Here is a 17,272-nt window from a genome sequence, read left to right on the forward strand (position 1 = left end):
CACTGATAAACAAAAGGAAAAGTTTGATGCAAGCCACAAGTTAATTGACATTCCAGTTGGTGCAACAGTAATGATCTTAATTCAAGAAAAGCAAAATAAGCTATATCCTAACTATGAAGGATATTACACTGTTGTAAGAAAAACTTCTGCTGGAACATATGTATTAAGAAATGAAAAAGGATTTATTGAGCCTAGGAACTTTCCACCTTCAAACCTAAAAATTGTCTCCGATAAAATTATCCCTCAGGAACAATACTTCGAAGTGGAAGCCATAATAGGACATCGTAGAGATGAGAATAATAAGCTGCAATATAGATGCAGATGGTTAGGTTACAATGAAGCTGATGATACTTGGGAACCTGAGGAAAACTTTACTGATCCAAAGTTCATCTCTGATTATTACAGAAGAATAGGTGAAGCCCCTGAGAGTATCAAAGCCATTAATAAAGCCAATAAACGTAAGTTGAATGAGATGAAGGATTTAAATCACAAAGTAAGCTCTCGCCCGGTAAAGAAAAATAAATCGACTAAAAATAAGAATGATCGTCAAAACTCTAAATAAAGAACAATAAAAAAGATCTTCATAATTTTGTCGGTATTAGTCAATACCTGGGTGGGGATAATGTGGTGATCCACCTACTATTGTTACTAATCACACCATAAAACAATATTAAAATTAAATCTCACTTCATCACCCCATACATTATTACATCACAACACGAACTATTTTCTTATACATTATATCATATCCAACTACAAGCACTATTTTAGTGCTGTGTAACTTATCCATCAAACTAAATTCATAATCCGATTTCTCTTAACATATATAAATATGCAAACTGATAGTTAGAATAGAACCCTCTGAATCTTTTAATCTACTTTTACTCTTAATAAAAACTTATAAGCAGTCTCAAAGTACTTTATTGTTTTTCTCTTTTAAAATCTATTCTCAACTATCACATAACAGTCCGTAACTAAAGTAAATATATTAGTGTTACGTGAATTATGAAATATCATCTGACATATGCCAAAAGGTGAAAGATGATAAATTACTTCAATCGTCGGAGTGCAAGTATGTTACCGCAAATGTGGTGCATATACTGCTCGAATACAACATTCAGACAGAAAGGAAATAAAACAAAAGTAGGAATACTTTGAGACTGTTGATATGTTTTATTTAGTTAAAAGAGAATTAGGGATTATCAAGGTCAAAGAATAAAGGATATATATAAGATGTCTGAATTTAAATTATAAAATTATTGCATAATGGAAGTACACTATTTTAGTACAGTGTCTTCTTGCACTATTTTAGTTAAAGACGTGTAGAGACTAAAGAAGTGTATTTTCTTTATCAAGTATGGATGCTGAGATATTTATATTTTAGTGTAGAATGTATGATGTAAGTGTATCTGATGTTATTTTTATGATGACGATTTTATTAGAAGTAAGCCAGATCATCACAGGTAGAGCGTTCGATCCATCCATCCAGTTCAGTTCAATTTTTTTTTTTTTTTATTTTTTTCATGCATGGATGGATGAATACATTAACAGGTGCCAGTTGAAACAAAAGGGATGGATACTTTGGCTTGAATAATGAAAGAGAAAATTACGTCCGGGAAGGTCAACTTCAGCATATCAACCGCATCCATTAAAACCATGGTGACGGTGATATAAATTCAACTCCTAATGATAAAGCAAGAGATCATCAAACTCTCGTATGATCAAAATGTGTATAGATTGCACAACCTGATTTAGGAAGCATTGTTGTATGCGAGCTGTAAATACACCTTAGCTAAGGTAATACGCTTGTGCTACGACGATTGAAGTATTCTCACTGCTGTCATATTTATCATATGTCAGCTGGTAATTTCAGAGTTCACGTAACACCAAATGCCTATTCAAGTACGGGTTGTTTATTATATTCTCCTTACTGCTCCTTGCGGGTTTATTGACAGCTTGAACAATATTTGGATATAATCTACCCACGATGGCAGGGTCCCGCTTGTAGTTTTAGTTGTATTCATTATGTATAAAAGAAATCATTATTTTTATGTTCAATAAAATTTAGTTCCTTTTTGCAATCTGGTTAATACTTTGTCTTATTTTCTATTTTGGATTTTTGGATTTTTGGATTTTTTAAGCATTGGCCTAACTTCCTGTCAACCATGGCCAATGCCCTTTAAAAAGCGATTGATCTCTTTTGTCTGTCGCTAGATTTTACAGCAACGTATACTAAAGATTCACTTATATCAACGCTTAGATATTTCTTCGTTGTTATAGCTTGTAACCATAGGCTGGAAAAGGATGCAGTTTCTGTCGTATTTCGGTACGATTCACTTAAGAATAATTAAGCAAATCGTTAAATAAGTAAACTATCCCACTTGTTCTCATCCTACCGTTGGAGTCTGTACATAGGGCACATCCCTGTGTCGAGTAAATATTTATTCTGCAAAAGCAATATAATCGAATGGGCCTGGACTATAGAATATTAATAGATCCTGAGCACAAATATTACTCTTGTCATTTGATGTTATAACTGTTGATCCCTCTGACTAATATTTATATACTCAGTATGGAAGGGCTAAAATTAAAGACATGTTGATTATTTACTATCACCAGATTATAACATCATGATCCAATAAGGCGCTTACTATTCTCCCTAGGACTATCCCAGTTCTTTATATAAATATCCATAGTTTTTTCTCATAGACCATCAATTCGATTTTCAATATCTTTTTTTCGAATACCTTTTTTTGAATTCAATTTTATATACGTTTTTAATTATATTTTTTCGTCCATAATAAAAGTGGTATCCAAGTTCTAACAGTATCACTTTTGGTTTATTTTTTTATTTTGTTCTCCATGCAAAACATTTTTTACTGTTAATTACTGTATGATAACTACTGGTGAAAATTCTCCTAAAGGTTCTGGTTCCCCTGCTGCTGATAGTAGCAAAGTAAGCCAAGATAATCCAAATCATCCATCTGGTTCGGTTCCCTTCTTGGGTAGAGGTTCGTCGTCTCGTAGGGGTGCAAGAAATGTCATTGATACTGAATTGGGTGAAGTTTTGTTACATTCATCATCACTTTTTCATTGTAATATTTTTGTCAAATACCACACATTACTTGAGCATAAAATACTTGAGAATAAATCCTAATCTTACTATAATAGCGCATGTCGTATTTGACGCGCAAATTAATCGAATATAATTACTATCTAGTCTGTCTTGAGTTAAATTATACTTCATATATTATAGCAGACATTGTACCAGTTCTCATAATCTTCTACCTGGAAATCATACCCTACATTGGACCCAGGTTGGCTAATTTACTGCGGTTTCTTTTAGCACCTACAATGAGTAATCAAGTAATCTAATCATCGCACATATTGCTAAATGGATAAATGATTTCTCTGCTAGAAATTCCCTACATACAACCATAGGCTTATATAATTATATTTTATAAGCTATGTTTCATTTCGTTACTGATTTATTTTTCAAATCCAACAATTCCCAGTCTCTGGAAATGTTTATTCGATCTACGCAGAAATTAATTGAAGTAATAATTTAATATAAAAGGACATCTATTTTTATCATGACAAACTCCCCAACTTATAATATAAAGGATTAAAGAGTCTCATTTCTTTACTTGTTTATTTTTATCTTTTATTTCTACCCTTTTATACTCAAACTATCACATAAGCGTTTCAACGTTTTAAAGTTTATCAAGCTTTACATTTCCTTTTAGAATAGCCCAAAATTGTTCAATAGGATTGAGCTCGGGTGGATAGGACAGGAGGTATACTGGCCTATAATTTCGGTTTAGAATTACATGGTCAATTAAACCAGGGGCGCGGATTGGAGCGTTGCTCATTACAATAGAATACCTTCGCCTCTTTAATCTCTTTTCCTCTCGATGGAAAACATAAAAAAAAATTGTTATCGTTACTCCTGTTGATACTGTCTATTATGAAATAATTGGGTCAACCAGTGTCTGGTTATTAAAGACGTTTATTTGAGTGATAGACAAATGATAAGCATTTATTATTTGGTGATTTAGGATATGGATTGCTATTGTTTTTGAAAAAGGAAGATAATGTATGTACTATAATTCAACGGTATGCTCTATGACTGCTTCTTTCCAAGCAAGCATATTTGGAATTTCTTTTACAAATTCGACAAGTTTTCTTGGAGAGGTAGGGGTTTCAATAGTTGCATGGATGGTTCGGAACAACACCTTTTTGTAAATGGTCAACTTCTCAAAGTGGATACGTTTATCTGTTGCGAAAAAAAAAAGAACAATAATTGAGCATAAAATACTTGTGAATAAATCCTGATCTTACTATAATAGCGCATGCAAAAAGTTTGTCGCGCAGCCGAAGAGGATTGACCATCGAGAACCTTCATCAGTTTTGAATAAAGCTTGGTGATATCGTGCTGGTTTTTTATACTTGAAGTTTGGTCGTTGCATCCCCCAGAGAATTCTATCAAACCCGCTGAACAGGACCTATTTTCGACCTTGATTAACACGCCGTCCCACTTTGCTCTATCTGTTGCAAAAAACTCGCGTTCAAGCCAATCCAATTCAATTATATCGTTATTAGAAATAAACAGCTGGTTTACTATGAAAATGATAAAGAATGTAGCTGCTGTTCTTTCAAGAACTCGTTGGTTCAATGGGTTTCTTGGAGAGCACATTAGATCCAGGCTAAAAATGAATAGGTTAAAAATATTAAAGCACAGACAGAAAGATAGTTGAAAATACATTACAAATGACGGGTGGCGACCTCCATAAAGGCTGCGTCTGAATGAACGACTGAATCGAATCCTCTCTTGAAGCCATTTGTATATAGTGTATCACGTAAAACTGATAGCGATAGGGGACATTGTTGAAGAGCGTTTGACAGTTCGGTGGCATAATCTGATAGAACAATAGGTTCAATATGGGTTACATTAGTGATATGGTTGAACTCATCCTCTGATATTTCAGATTTTAAGATGCGTAAAGCTGATTCGGATGATAAATCTATGATTTTTATATGGCCCACTCTACTCAATTTAAGAAAAACGAGATTTAAAAAAATGTGCAGCAGCTTCATAACATCTATTACTTACTCGTCAGAAGGTAAGGCAGACATCTGCTTTAGAGCATTACTAATTTTTTCTTTATAGTCATCATCTGCATTCAACAGGCTTTCACCTTGATTATCAGCATTCGAGTGAATTTCATCTTGATTATCAGCATTTGAGTGACTTTCACCTTGATCATCCGCATTCAAGTAGCCTTCACCTTGATCATCAACATTCAAGTAGCCTTCACCTTTATCAACAGCATTTAAGTGGCTTTCACCTTGATCATCTGCATTCAAGTAGCCTTCACCTTCGTAATTTACATCCATTTCGTCTTCGCTTGGATGAGAAACCTATGTATTTTAAAGTTTAGGCGTCACTTCTTTTATTATGTCACTTAATAAGTTTCATAATGATACTAACGTCCTCAGCAAGAGCCCTGATCCTTTTGTTGGATAGTTTGTTGAGCTTCATAATTGTCTTTCTATTTTCTCTCTCCATTTTTTGTCTCAAACTATCAACACTTCTTCTTTCCCAATACGCTTGATAAGCATGTCCAAAGTTACAATCATCTTCTCGCGACTAAAAGAATGAAAGTTGTTAGATTTTTAGCAGGTGTTCGCAAGTGTAAGCAAGTATTAGTACTAACATCAAATAGCTTCATTGAGTCCTGAGCTATCTTCATGAGCTTGTTGCTTTGTTTGCTTGACAATTTTATGAGAAGATCCCTGAAGTGATTGTTTGTAGCTTGTCTTGTTCCTTGGTACGCATCAGCGAAGTGGAAATAATCAAGATTGGGGTTTTCACGATTGAGGGAAGCTTGTAAGTAGCTCCAAAACTTGTAATTCTTTTTAAATCCATTTATTTTCATTTGAGGTCTTTTTGGTACAGCAGACATTTCGATTATTTTGCTTCATAGGAACGAGGAGAAGAGCTGTTTTATTTTTACTTCGTTATTTTTTGCATGAAACAACGCAGACAACTACGTCATTAAAAAATAAAAAAGTTATTTCCCGACTCTTGTTTTTTTTTTTTTTTTTTTTTTGAATAAAATCACAAAGTATAAATAAGTTCCTATTAATAACAACTTTATAGAACTGATTCTCGTGTTGGCCTTGTTGTGCATGGGTTTCATCTGGGTAAAAATATAAGACAAACAGGTAACCGCAAAACATTAAAGCTTTTAAAGTAAAGAGTTGATGAATAATCGCGTTTTAAAAATTTGTAGCTTCCATCAAAACAGACTCCTTGGGAAAACAATAATAACGGGATTACTATAAAACTGCATACTTTCAACATAGATAGTAGTTTGAAGTAGTTCTGTGCACTCTGCTAAGTCATCATTGTCTTAATGGATTAGATTTCACGCTACCCATTTGTCATAGGCGTTGAATGATTATGGCTCCATTCATCTTTCAACATATTTGGATAGGGCCGGAGAGAGCTATTATTGTAAGATGACAACGGGATTACTATAAAATTGCGTATCTTCAACAAGAATGGCAGTTTGAAGTAGTTTCTGTGCACTCTGCTAAGTCATCATTGTCTTAATGGATTAGATTTCACGCTACCCATTTGTCATAGGCGTTGAATGATTACGGCTCTATTCATCTTTCAACATATTTAGATAGGGCCGCAGGGTGCTTTCTTTTCCCATTGTTATATTTTTGTTATATTTTTAGAGGAAAGTATTAAACTGACTTGATCAAGATACCCGGTTTTATTAAGTGCTTTATTTTCTTTAGCTGAAACGCATCTCGCTATAATGGGCTGTATCTAATTTGGCCCTCGTCTTGAAAAGTTGGCTACATAAAAATGTAAATTGCACTTATTGATAAATGGTTTGCTCTAACTCATGTCGTGTGGCTCTTTCGAATAGTGGGCAAAACTAGTTACAACCGCTAAAAATAGGGAGTGTGCTGAGGCGGCCTTACCTGCCCATCTTTGTAGTAATTTACACCAATCATATCACAATCAATACGCTCAGCTATAATTTCGCTCTTTACTAAAGGCTTCCTGTGAGCTTGCTTGATTTTTGCTCAGCATTCAACAATAGGGTTTAACATCGGAGAATAGGAAGGCAAGAACAGGGGAGTGTGGCCATGTTCATGAATCGTTCAGAAGATGTTAGGTGTCTTGTGAATGCAGTGTTGTCCATCACAATATACATATTTTCTAACCCTAATTTTTTCCATCTCTTCAATAAACAGTAAAAAATGACTTGAGTTGGTCCCATGTGGTAAACCTCTCTTGGTGCCATCTTTTAAATTTTTCTACCATTTGGTTTTGGAACTTGCTGAGAAAGTGCAATCTATCCATCAACAGATGTATAGCCAAGAATGCTCCATATTCTTTTTCATCGATAAAAACGCACTTTCTTTCAAAGTCCATGTTGTTGTCACAAACATATTCAACAAAGAGTTTTCTTCTGTTCCTTTGTATCTTTAGAGTTGCAAGCTACTATCCAAAGTTGAGTAAGAGTAAGTGTGAACTCCATTTTTTTTTTTTTTTTTGGTAATGTGGCTGTAAACATAAGAGTTGTTACTGGTAGATCCATGATATCTTTTACGATACAGACTGAGTGTCCATGAGTTTAAACAGTCTCGGCAAATGATAAAACGTGTCGTGTTGCTTTGACACTGAGGTCTCTACTATTAACTTTCCAGCCATAACGGTCAAAACCCCATTTGTCAAAGGGATCCTCGAAAAAGTCATGAATTTCTTCTACCAGGTTGATGACAGATAAAAGGCTGTTGATGAGCGATTAGCCTTCATCCAAAGATTGTTGTGGATCGTTTGAATTCATCAGGAAATTATGGTACGTTTTACAAACTATGGTGGGCCAACCAACAAACATATGGTGTGCGATAGAGTTACCATTGAGCTGGCTCGGCATTTATTATTCGACCGGACAGGGAAAAATGATGCGCACGAGAGAAAACGGTGCGCGTATAATTAACGGTAGTTCAATTTACCTCAATTTCCTGTGGGCCTGTTCAACCCATCCCTCTTTCATCAATACAACATAATGAATCATGTTTGCCGTGTGGGACAATTGCAAAAGCACACGCTATACTTCAGTCGAAAGTATACAACACAGCCAGAGTTAACGGGATACCGTAAATATGCACAACAATTCAAAAGCAAACCCGGGTCTTACATGACGAGTTTTGCCATACTTCATGAACTCACGGCTGTTGCGCCGTTCCCGTTTATTTATTATGCATTGGATACAGGATCATTTCGGATACCGTTCCCGGAGAATGTATTGGCAGAGGGGAACAAGTTTATTAATAAAGTGCGCATATATTACAAGTACCCACCGTTGGAACCAGACAATCGCGTCATGATGAATTTGGTTACAACTTACTGCATTGTCAAGGTATGATAGATGAAGGATAGTTTTTGACATACAAAGATTAAACCAAAAAGCGGTGTATATAGGCCTTGTTACCGGTTCGTATTGCAGCTTCGGTAGCCATGACACCCCTGATGGCAGAGCGATGTGTTGGACCTCTTGTTGGGTTTGTGCGTACCCTTTTTAAATCCAAAGCCGTACGTTAGTCATCTCGCATTGACTACAGTAAAAAAACAATAAACAAAAGCAGTCCTTTATTTCAGGGATTTTTGTAACAAAAAAAAAATGTTTTTTTTTTCTCTTTGTTCCATCAATACACTTTTTTAAAAAAAAAGAAGAGATTTAAAATGTCAGAAATTATAAAGTAAAAATACCAAGACAATATAAGCAAGCTTGTAAAAGGTAAAGAAAAACACAAATAGTAACGACTGACATATATTTTTCTTTTTTGCGTTTTTTTTTCCTCTTCCTTTTTAGAAAGAGAAAGTGGGACCAAGATGATCATGGAGAGGCAGGACCTGATGCCAAAGCCACCAAAGTAGATATTGACCCTAGCAAAGCTGTCAGTAAGTTTTTCTGTTATTTTATACGAAGCCACTTTATGCATTAAGACTAAACTTTTATAAAAAAAAAAGGTGAGGCTGCGGCTAGAATCAATGCCATGTTGGCTCAAAAGGGCATTCCGCTGCATGATGAAGTGCATGGGCTTTCCGACGTTGGTGGTGGTTTAAAGAACGAAGGCGAGTTTGTCAAGGACATTCCTATCAATGACCTGAAGAATAGATACATGTTGACTCGTGGAGCCACACAAACCCAAATCCAACAAGAAACAGGAGCAGGTAAAGAAAAATAGGAGATATTAAAAGAAAGATATGTCTTTGCTAATTCATGTATATAGATGTGATTACGAGAGGAAAGTACTATCCTGATGTACAATTAGCCTCTGATAGAGAACCACCACTTTATTTACATATTACGGCCTCCAACAAGCAATCGTTGGATAAAGCTATTGCCAAGATTGAAGAGTTAATTGAGACTTCCCAAGTTCCTTTACCAGGCAGTGGTTATCCACCTCGAGAGGAACGACAGGACATGATGAATAAGCAGCAGAGACCTGAACGAAAGTTTCATGAGAAGCGTTTACCTGTTGATATTGGAGGTACTCCCCATTTTAATTTGCGTGCTAAAATCGTTGGTCCCAATGGTGCCTTTGTCAAACACATTCAGCAAGAAACTGGTTGCAGAGTTCAGTTGAAGGGTAAAGGCTCTGGTTTCTATGAGTCTAGCACAGGTGTTGAATCCGAAGAACCCTTGCACGTCCACATCTCGTAAGTACTTTTTTTTTTTTTGCTTTTCCCTGTTTAATTCAGTTTTTTTAACGACAATTATAGTTGCCCTAGAGAAGAAGGATTAGAGGCGGGTGTGAAATTAACCCAGGATTTGTTGGATACAGTCAAAGCAGAAGCAGAAAGAGGTCCTCCCGCCAACCAATATGGTTATGGACGTGGTGGATATTCCAATAACAATGTTGGACGCGGTGGTTACAACAACGGCGGGGTAAGAAATAATTATAAAAAGTATGTATAGCGCCTCTGTTTACTTACGATCATAAAAAAGTATAATGCAGGTTATAGTGGATATCATAATGCAGGTCAAAGTGCTGGTGAAGTGGATCCTGCCACAGCTCAAAGTTATGATGCTTACAATAGCTATTATAACAATTATTATGCCCAACCTCAACAAGGGGCAGCAGCAGGCCAACAACAGTATGGACAATACGATGCAGCTGCTTATTATAGCTATTATGGATATACACCTGTTGATCCCAATGCCGCTGCTACCGTTACAACTGCTGCTACAGGTACACCACCTCCACCTCCACCACCAGCAGCATCAGCAGGTACTCCTCCACCTCCATCCAATAATCCACCTCCACCACCTCCTCCTGCATCCGGCAGTCCACCACCACCACCTCCTCCTCCTCCTTCAGCCGATGAAGAGAAATAAAGTGACGTAAACCAAAAAAAAAATATACATAATAAACACACAAAAAAACAGACTGATCCTATTTTTTTAAAAAAAATTAATTGGGGGTAAAAAGCTAACCTAACATTTAGTTCGATTAACACACCGTGCGAACACTTGCTGACTAAAAAGAAATACAACCATATAAAAAAATAAAACTTCACTTTTTTTTTTTTTTTGCTTTTTTCTTTCTCTTTTTCTGTGTTTTCTTTTTTAGACGTATATATAAAAAAAATGGTTTCTATTACAGTATCAGAAAACGCTACAACACAAACCAAGTTTAAATATGGATTAGAGTTAAAGACAGCAGCTATTCCTGAGCCCACATCGGAGCAATCACTTGTCAAAATCCAGGCAACCTCTCTCAACCACCGGTAAACCTATTTCATGCAAACAAAACAGAAAAAAAGACTAACCCCACCCCACCCGCACTAGTGACCTTTGGATTTTAAAGGGCATGTATCCTGGTATTGTACTTGGTTCCGTGCTAGGTTCCGACGCGGTTGCTTACATCATCAAAAACCCTTCCTCACAACTTTCCTTGGGCCAACGCGTGGTGATCAATCCAAGCATTGGTTGGATTGCGGATGAACGTGGACCCGAAACCAAATTGGCCATCTTGGGTTTATTACCTTGTCCTGGCACACTCACCGAAGAACCCATTGCCATTCATCATGACGACATTGTGCCTTGTCCACCTCATCTCTCTGACGCAGAGGCTGCTTGTTTACCCATTGCCGGTGTCACAGCGTACAGAGCTTTATTCACAAAGGCACTTGTTAAGAAGGGCGAGCATGTGTTGATTACTGGCATTGGTGGTGGTGTTGCATTATTTGCACTTCAATTCGCTGTAGCTGTGGGAGCTCATGTGTATGTTACTTCCTCCAGTCCTCAAAAGATCCAAAAGGCCATTGCCTTGGGTGCCGTTGGCGGTGTGAATTACAAGGATGGTATAGTAATTGATATGTGAAAGAAGTGTGTGAGAAAAAAAAAAAAAAAAACTAAACAGTTATAACAAAATGAACAGAGAATTGTGTGGGAGAGTTGAAGAAGCTGCTGGGAAAGAACTTATTGTCGGCGGTGATTGATGGTGCGGGAGGACCATTGTATAGTGCATATCCACGCATGATGCGTGATGGAGGGATTGTAGCTAATTATGGACAAACGGCAGATGTCAGTGGAGTTCGATTCAACATGGCCTATGTGCTCAAGAATATTGATATCAAGGGATGTACCATGGGCTCTCGTAAAGAGTTTAGAGAGATGGTAAAGTTTGTGGATGAGCACAAGATTCAACCTGTAGTATCACAAGTCTGGAATGGATTAAATAACGAATCCATTGATCAAGCCTATGCCTCCATGATGTAAGAGTATTTTATAAAAGAAAGGTAGAAATATACTGACAACTCAAACTTGTGTAGTAATGGAGAGCAGTTTGGTAAATTGGTGATCGAGTTTGGTAAGCAAAGTAACAGCCCCAAGCTTTAAATTGGAACTGAGGATAAAGATGCTATAAATAGTGATTTATATAAAAAAAGAGTGTCTCTCCTTTTGTTAAAAGTAGTAGTAAAAAAGCTTATATATTGAAGTCTGGAATAACTCAAAGGGACTTTATTAAAAGAGTCAAGGGGGCTAAGGGGGGGGGGGTTAGACTAAGAGGGCACTTCTTGTGGGATTATGTAAACAACTGATGGGAGGACATTCTCTTTGGACTTTTTTTATACGCCAGAGATACAAAAAACCAAAGTCTATAGAAAGAGTTAATAACGTGGTTGCATTTTCTTACGTGATGACAAAAAGAAAAGAAAAGAAGGAAATATGGTTAGGGAGTGCTTTGTCTCTTGTATTTGACGTGTTAAAATAAAAAGATCAGTGAATTAGATGAACATCTTTTGAGACGATTTTTATTTTTTATTAAAATACCGGGTATTTGAATAATACAAAAGATACAAGATATATCGACACATTCTTTAGGAGGGACGTCAGATTTCTGTTACTGCTAAAGGGGAGCTACATTGAGAATTTGGTGTAACGTTTTACCTAAAAGGGTTTGTCTGCCCCTCCCTTATAACATTCTGTGAACATCCATAATGGATAGAATGCGCTGTGTCTACAAATAAACAAAAAAACAAAATTGGCTATGCAGACTGTCTTTTTTTTATTTTTATATATTTCAGCCCTTTATTTCCTTTTTTTAGCCTTTTTCTCTCTTTTTCCTCAGAATGTCTACTTTTTTTATTTACCCTCTTGATGGAACGCATGGGAAAGAAGAGACATCACTTGGATCAAACGGACTTTCTAGAATATTGGAAATTCCTCTTAGTTTATTAGACGCTGACACGAACGAACTGTTTAATAATAAAAATGCCACCGATCAATTGTTCTGGTAATATATATTTGTGTGTATAAGAGACTCTCTTTTTTTAACCGTGTGTGTGTATGACAACAAACAACAACTAAAAGGCTATCGACAAATAATACAGCACCCACTCCAACTTTACCGAGTTGCGAAACTAATGCATCCGCAACAACAGTGGATGTAACCCATAGTTTTGCTAATCGAAAACGGTCTATTGTGAAACGGCGAAAGTCTGTATTATCTGCCTCATTTACAGCACAGGATGAAGCAGAGGCAATTAAAAGTGATAGAGAAGCAACATTAGCTGCATTGGAAAGAGGTACACCAATGCAACACTGTAACGAAGAAGATTCCATAAAAGACAATATTATGATTGAAGGTAACACACCGTGTAAAAAAAAAAAAAAAAAAAAAAAAAAAAGGTGCCCCTTTTTTATTAATATGTTGTTGCCAAAAAAGACACAGAAATAGAGGCAGCTCCTGTGAAAGGGGGAAATACGGATACAACAGCAAGAGGGGTGAATGCTGTAGAACCCAATACTATTTATATTCAACCAAAGGAAGAAGAGCAAGAACAAACAGTAACAGCCAAAGATTCGGCTATTGATTTACGTGCTACAGCTTTAGAACAAGATAAAAGTGCATTTACAGAAGAGGAAGATACCCCTATGAAAGAACCCATTTCTTCTTCTTTTCCCCCTTCTCCTACTTTAACTCCTGTAGTAACGATGACAACGACAACAGCAACAACAACAGCAACCAAAAAAAAGGTGTCTTCTTGGTCACCACGTCGCATCTTTAGCAGTGCTAAAAATAAAGATCCATCGGGTAAACAACAGGACAAGTTTCATCTTTCTTCCTTGTTTTCTAGAGGCTCTCCCAAGACCAAGAATCATAGCAATCCTGCTAAATCCGTTTTGCTCCATCCTGAACAACAATTGCAACAACAAGAAGAGAAGGGTGAATTCCAGTTAAAGAGTCATTTTAATTATACCAGGTTACCTATTCATACCGAAAGAGCCATCTATCGTCTTTCACATATGAAATTAACCAATCCAAGACGTCCGTTGTGTGATCAAGTGACGATATCCAACCTGATGTTTTGGTATCTTTCCATCATCAGTCAACAAAATCATGAAACGACACCACCTTCACTCTCGATTGATTCTATTGTATTGACCAAAAAAGCATGTCATATCCAAATCCATCATTCTCGAAGACAGAGCAAGAAGCGTTCTTCATCCAACAAGAGGATAAGAAATCATCAAATTGGCCCTGATCATAGTCCTGGTGGTGGTACAGGGAATGCGATGGATGCACTTCAAAAGCAACGTCATTTATACAGAAATACACAATTAAGAACAAGTAATTCTAGTTCAGATGATGAAGAAGATGATGAAGACTCGTTTTCTGAAGAAGAAGAGGAGGAGGAAGATTTATTTGCACACAGCAAAACAAGCCATAATAAAACAAAAAGAAGAGTGGCAAAAAATATTCATTATTTCATTATTCTTCAAAAGATCAACAACAGCAACAACAAAAAAATAATAATAGTTGGTTATCTACATTTTCACCTAAACAACATGCGGTTTCACGTCAAGATGAAGATGATATACCTTTAGCTATGTATCAAAAAGGAAAAGCTTAGATTTTTCTCCCCCCCCTCTCTCTCTCTTTCTTTATCTTTACTCCTACACACATTTTTATACACATCCCCCCCCCTTTGTTTTAGACACATAATCATCATAATAAAGATATATACACACGCACACACACACACACATATTCAAAAAAAAAAGTCTATTCTATGTACAAAAAAAGAGTAGTAGAACCAGCTACTTTAAAATACATTTCGTTTTGTATGATGTAATCTACGTATATAACCCGAGAAGGTGGACCCTTTGGACCCAATAAACGCACTTCCTTGACTGGCCACCAGGGCATCCATCAGAGGAGTCAAGAAGCGCCTCATACTTTCACCGGTATGGGTACGATAGGCATCGACGTGGTGCCAGGTGGGATGCTGTGGTGGTAAGATTTCATTGAGGGTGAATGTACAAGGTGAATGAGACCAGAGGGGTTGGAATTGAGGGTTGGATCTAGGTTGAATAGCATCAGTGGCTAAGAAGACGAGCGTGGTTTGGTTCTGTTGGGCCAAGGTCACACAAGTGGAGAGTGGTAAATCGGTTGTGTTGATGAGTGGGATAGACGTGGCTGGAATTCTTTGAATGATATTTTGAATATTTTCAGGCACCGCGTCAATAAACAACCCATCTGCTGTTCTAGAATACGATTAACATTATTAATCAACATGTTCTAAATTATGTGTTTGGAATACGTTTATACCGGAGATGCACGCCCAGGAAATTCCGGGAACCACCCAATGCGCCAATGACGCTATGAGAAATCTTTAAAACAGCCGGATGTCTATAAGTGATACTGTTCTGCAGCGACTTGAAAAACTGCATGTTCTGAGGATTCTTGATTGAAAATTTACCGGTACCAAACAAGCTTGTGAAATGAATGAGTTTTTCCGAGTGGTTTTGTAATTCCTCTACTTGTAAACTATCTGCATATCTTCCTAGGAATTTGTACTTGTTTGGCATGTCGTAAATGCGCCAATCATATCTCGTCTCATCTGAACGGGGGATATCAATTAAAAGAATTTTATGTGTGTATACATTTGTAAAATGTTGTACCCTTAAAGAAGAAAATGTCGCCGTCGACATATGAACCGTGTGACTGATGATGATTCCCGGTATGAATGCCATAGTGATACTGTAGCCAATGGAAATCCGAGGCATCGCGTTGTTCGATTCTGACATGTTGTTTGGCCCATGATAGATCAAAGAGATCCTCAAACGAGGCCAATGCATACTTGTTTGGGTCTGGACAGGAAGCTAATTTTCGATCCTTTTTCTTGGTGAAACGAGCACAAAATGGGTTGGATGTATCACGCAAAGTATGGTGTTGATATAGTCTTTCGAAATGAGACCAGCCAAATGCTTGGCCCAGCACAGCTTTTGGTAAAATAAGAGTCCGATTTAAATACCAAGCTAGTAAAATCCCATTTTCCACTTTTTTTTTTTTTATTGTTAAAAGAATCGATGTTATATATAGTGGGAGGAGGTCTTACCTTGTATCAATTGGTTTTGAAAACCACTGTGGGTGAAAAATGTCAGGTACTTTTCATCGGTATTTTGCTGGGTTCTTCGTCGTTTCGGTTGTGAAAGAGGCCAGTGCTCTCGAAATGTCCAAGTGTTACTATGAGGGTTGGATTTCGGAAAGGTGTGATTGAATAGTTGTAATGTGGTTGAAATATTTGTGTTTGCTTTTAGTAATTGTAAAGACAAGTATAATGGAATGAGTACAACAAATAGCCAAGAATACACTTTGCTATAAGTTTGAATCATTTTTTTTTTTTTATGTTTTAAGAAAAAAAGGGATATAAATATACAGTGATTTCCCAACAAGTAATGTTACAGCCAATCAAAATCAATGTCGCTGGTCAGCTAAAATTAATGTTCATTGGCCAATGAAATTAATTTTATATTTTTAGATATGAAGTCACCCATGGCTCGCTTCGTGCTTCTTGGCATTAAAAGAATGAGCAGTACAGTGCCTCCACCGATTTTTTTTCTTTTTTGAAAACTATGCAAGTCGAATTTACCCAGAAAAATAAGCATGGTTTTAAAAATTTGGGTAAATTGAGAGTGGAAGCGCTGTACTACCCACGTTTTATTATTTATCTCTATTAATTTCTGGGATATATGGCACTGTGAAGGAGAAACCAGTATCCGCCATTTGGTCAGGCAACGGAGAAAATGCCGTCGATCTCTTTCTATTCGCAGTGATTTCACCCTGCAATCTGCGTCTACAAAAACAAATGGTCTTATCTAGTAGATAGATGCTTGATCTATAAATGGCACTTCATGTTTTTCCCTAGGCTTCCGTGGCGGCTTGTTGTAAACTAAGCAGCGGTTGTTCGTTACTTTGTTTTCACTTTTGTGCTCTCTCAAACATGCTGATATTGACTTACTTCTTTTGTAAATGCGCTTAACTGTTCCTAGCAGTAAATATATGTCACTGATACATCACTTTTGTTCTAAGCTACAACCTCATCAGAATTATAATGCTTTATAACTATTAACAATATACTAAATGATATATATCCTAACCTTAACTACCAACTACGGATAGTCAATAGTACGATGCACTTTGGCCATCAACAGGTTAAGAGACGTCAGATCATGTAAACAAAAGAAAGATGTAACCTTTGTGTACATATCACTCGGAGCCAAAGTTCTTACAATCGAGGGTTGTCGAGATTAAAGCAGGCTGTCTTAGCAAACTCATTTAAGCTGTCGAACTTTAAGCTTGGAGTCTCGACAATTTCATTCAAGCTGTCGAGCTTTAAACTGGTAGTCTCGATAAGCTTATGCAAGTTGCCGAGATTTAAAAT

At 36.7% G+C, this 17,272-nt stretch overlaps 6 protein-coding genes across 6 annotated transcripts; 4 read left to right on the plus strand and 2 right to left on the minus strand.

Moving 5' to 3' along the window:
• Positions 1-4,015: 4,015 nt before the first annotated feature.
• Positions 4,016-6,027, minus strand: EV154DRAFT_552921 (uncharacterized protein). The gene is made up of 6 exons (XM_051605088.1): positions 5,718-6,027; positions 5,492-5,650; positions 5,114-5,421; positions 4,769-5,047; positions 4,342-4,706; positions 4,016-4,276 (listed from the first exon to the last, which is right to left on the minus strand). The coding sequence occupies exons 1-6, from the start codon at positions 5,964-5,966 to the stop codon at positions 4,104-4,106; spliced, it is 1,533 nt and encodes a 510-aa protein (XP_051455958.1). The 5' UTR covers positions 5,967-6,027; the 3' UTR covers positions 4,016-4,103.
• Positions 6,028-8,096: 2,069 nt separating this feature from the next.
• EV154DRAFT_423581 (uncharacterized protein) lies at positions 8,097-8,632 on the plus strand (the record flags this gene model as incomplete). The annotated part of the gene is made up of 2 exons (XM_051596140.1): positions 8,097-8,450; positions 8,513-8,632. The coding sequence occupies 2 exons, from the start codon at positions 8,097-8,099 to the stop codon at positions 8,630-8,632; spliced, it is 474 nt and encodes a 157-aa protein (XP_051455959.1).
• A 93-nt stretch (positions 8,633-8,725) lies between these two features.
• On the plus strand, positions 8,726-10,709 carry EV154DRAFT_514121 (uncharacterized protein). The gene is made up of 5 exons (XM_051602090.1): positions 8,726-8,992; positions 9,062-9,265; positions 9,325-9,754; positions 9,818-9,983; positions 10,044-10,709. Exons 2-5 carry the CDS (start codon positions 9,088-9,090, stop codon positions 10,431-10,433), a joined length of 1,164 nt encoding a protein of 387 aa, XP_051455960.1. The 5' UTR covers positions 8,726-8,992; positions 9,062-9,087; the 3' UTR covers positions 10,434-10,709.
• EV154DRAFT_514123 (uncharacterized protein) lies at positions 10,615-12,045 on the plus strand. Its single transcript, XM_051602091.1, has 4 exons — positions 10,615-10,825; positions 10,887-11,401; positions 11,479-11,815; positions 11,873-12,045. The coding sequence occupies exons 1-4, from the start codon at positions 10,686-10,688 to the stop codon at positions 11,937-11,939; spliced, it is 1,059 nt and encodes a 352-aa protein (XP_051455961.1). The 5' UTR covers positions 10,615-10,685; the 3' UTR covers positions 11,940-12,045.
• A 613-nt stretch (positions 12,046-12,658) lies between these two features.
• Positions 12,659-14,619, plus strand: EV154DRAFT_603889 (uncharacterized protein). Its single transcript, XM_051607374.1, has 4 exons — positions 12,659-12,837; positions 12,915-13,189; positions 13,270-14,291; positions 14,342-14,619. Exons 1-4 carry the CDS (start codon positions 12,674-12,676, stop codon positions 14,456-14,458), a joined length of 1,578 nt encoding a protein of 525 aa, XP_051455962.1. The 5' UTR covers positions 12,659-12,673; the 3' UTR covers positions 14,459-14,619.
• Positions 14,596-16,235, minus strand: EV154DRAFT_514129 (uncharacterized protein). Its single transcript, XM_051602092.1, has 4 exons — positions 15,947-16,235; positions 15,510-15,887; positions 15,157-15,448; positions 14,596-15,092 (listed from the first exon to the last, which is right to left on the minus strand). Exons 1-4 carry the CDS (start codon positions 16,221-16,223, stop codon positions 14,651-14,653), a joined length of 1,389 nt encoding a protein of 462 aa, XP_051455963.1. The 5' UTR covers positions 16,224-16,235; the 3' UTR covers positions 14,596-14,650.
• Between the last annotated feature and the right edge of the window lie 1,037 nt (positions 16,236-17,272).

This window comes from Mucor mucedo (genome assembly GCF_025094135.1).
Source record: "Mucor mucedo strain NRRL 3635 chromosome Unknown EV154scaffold_68, whole genome shotgun sequence".
NCBI lineage: Eukaryota > Fungi > Mucoromycota > Mucoromycetes > Mucorales > Mucoraceae > Mucor > Mucor mucedo.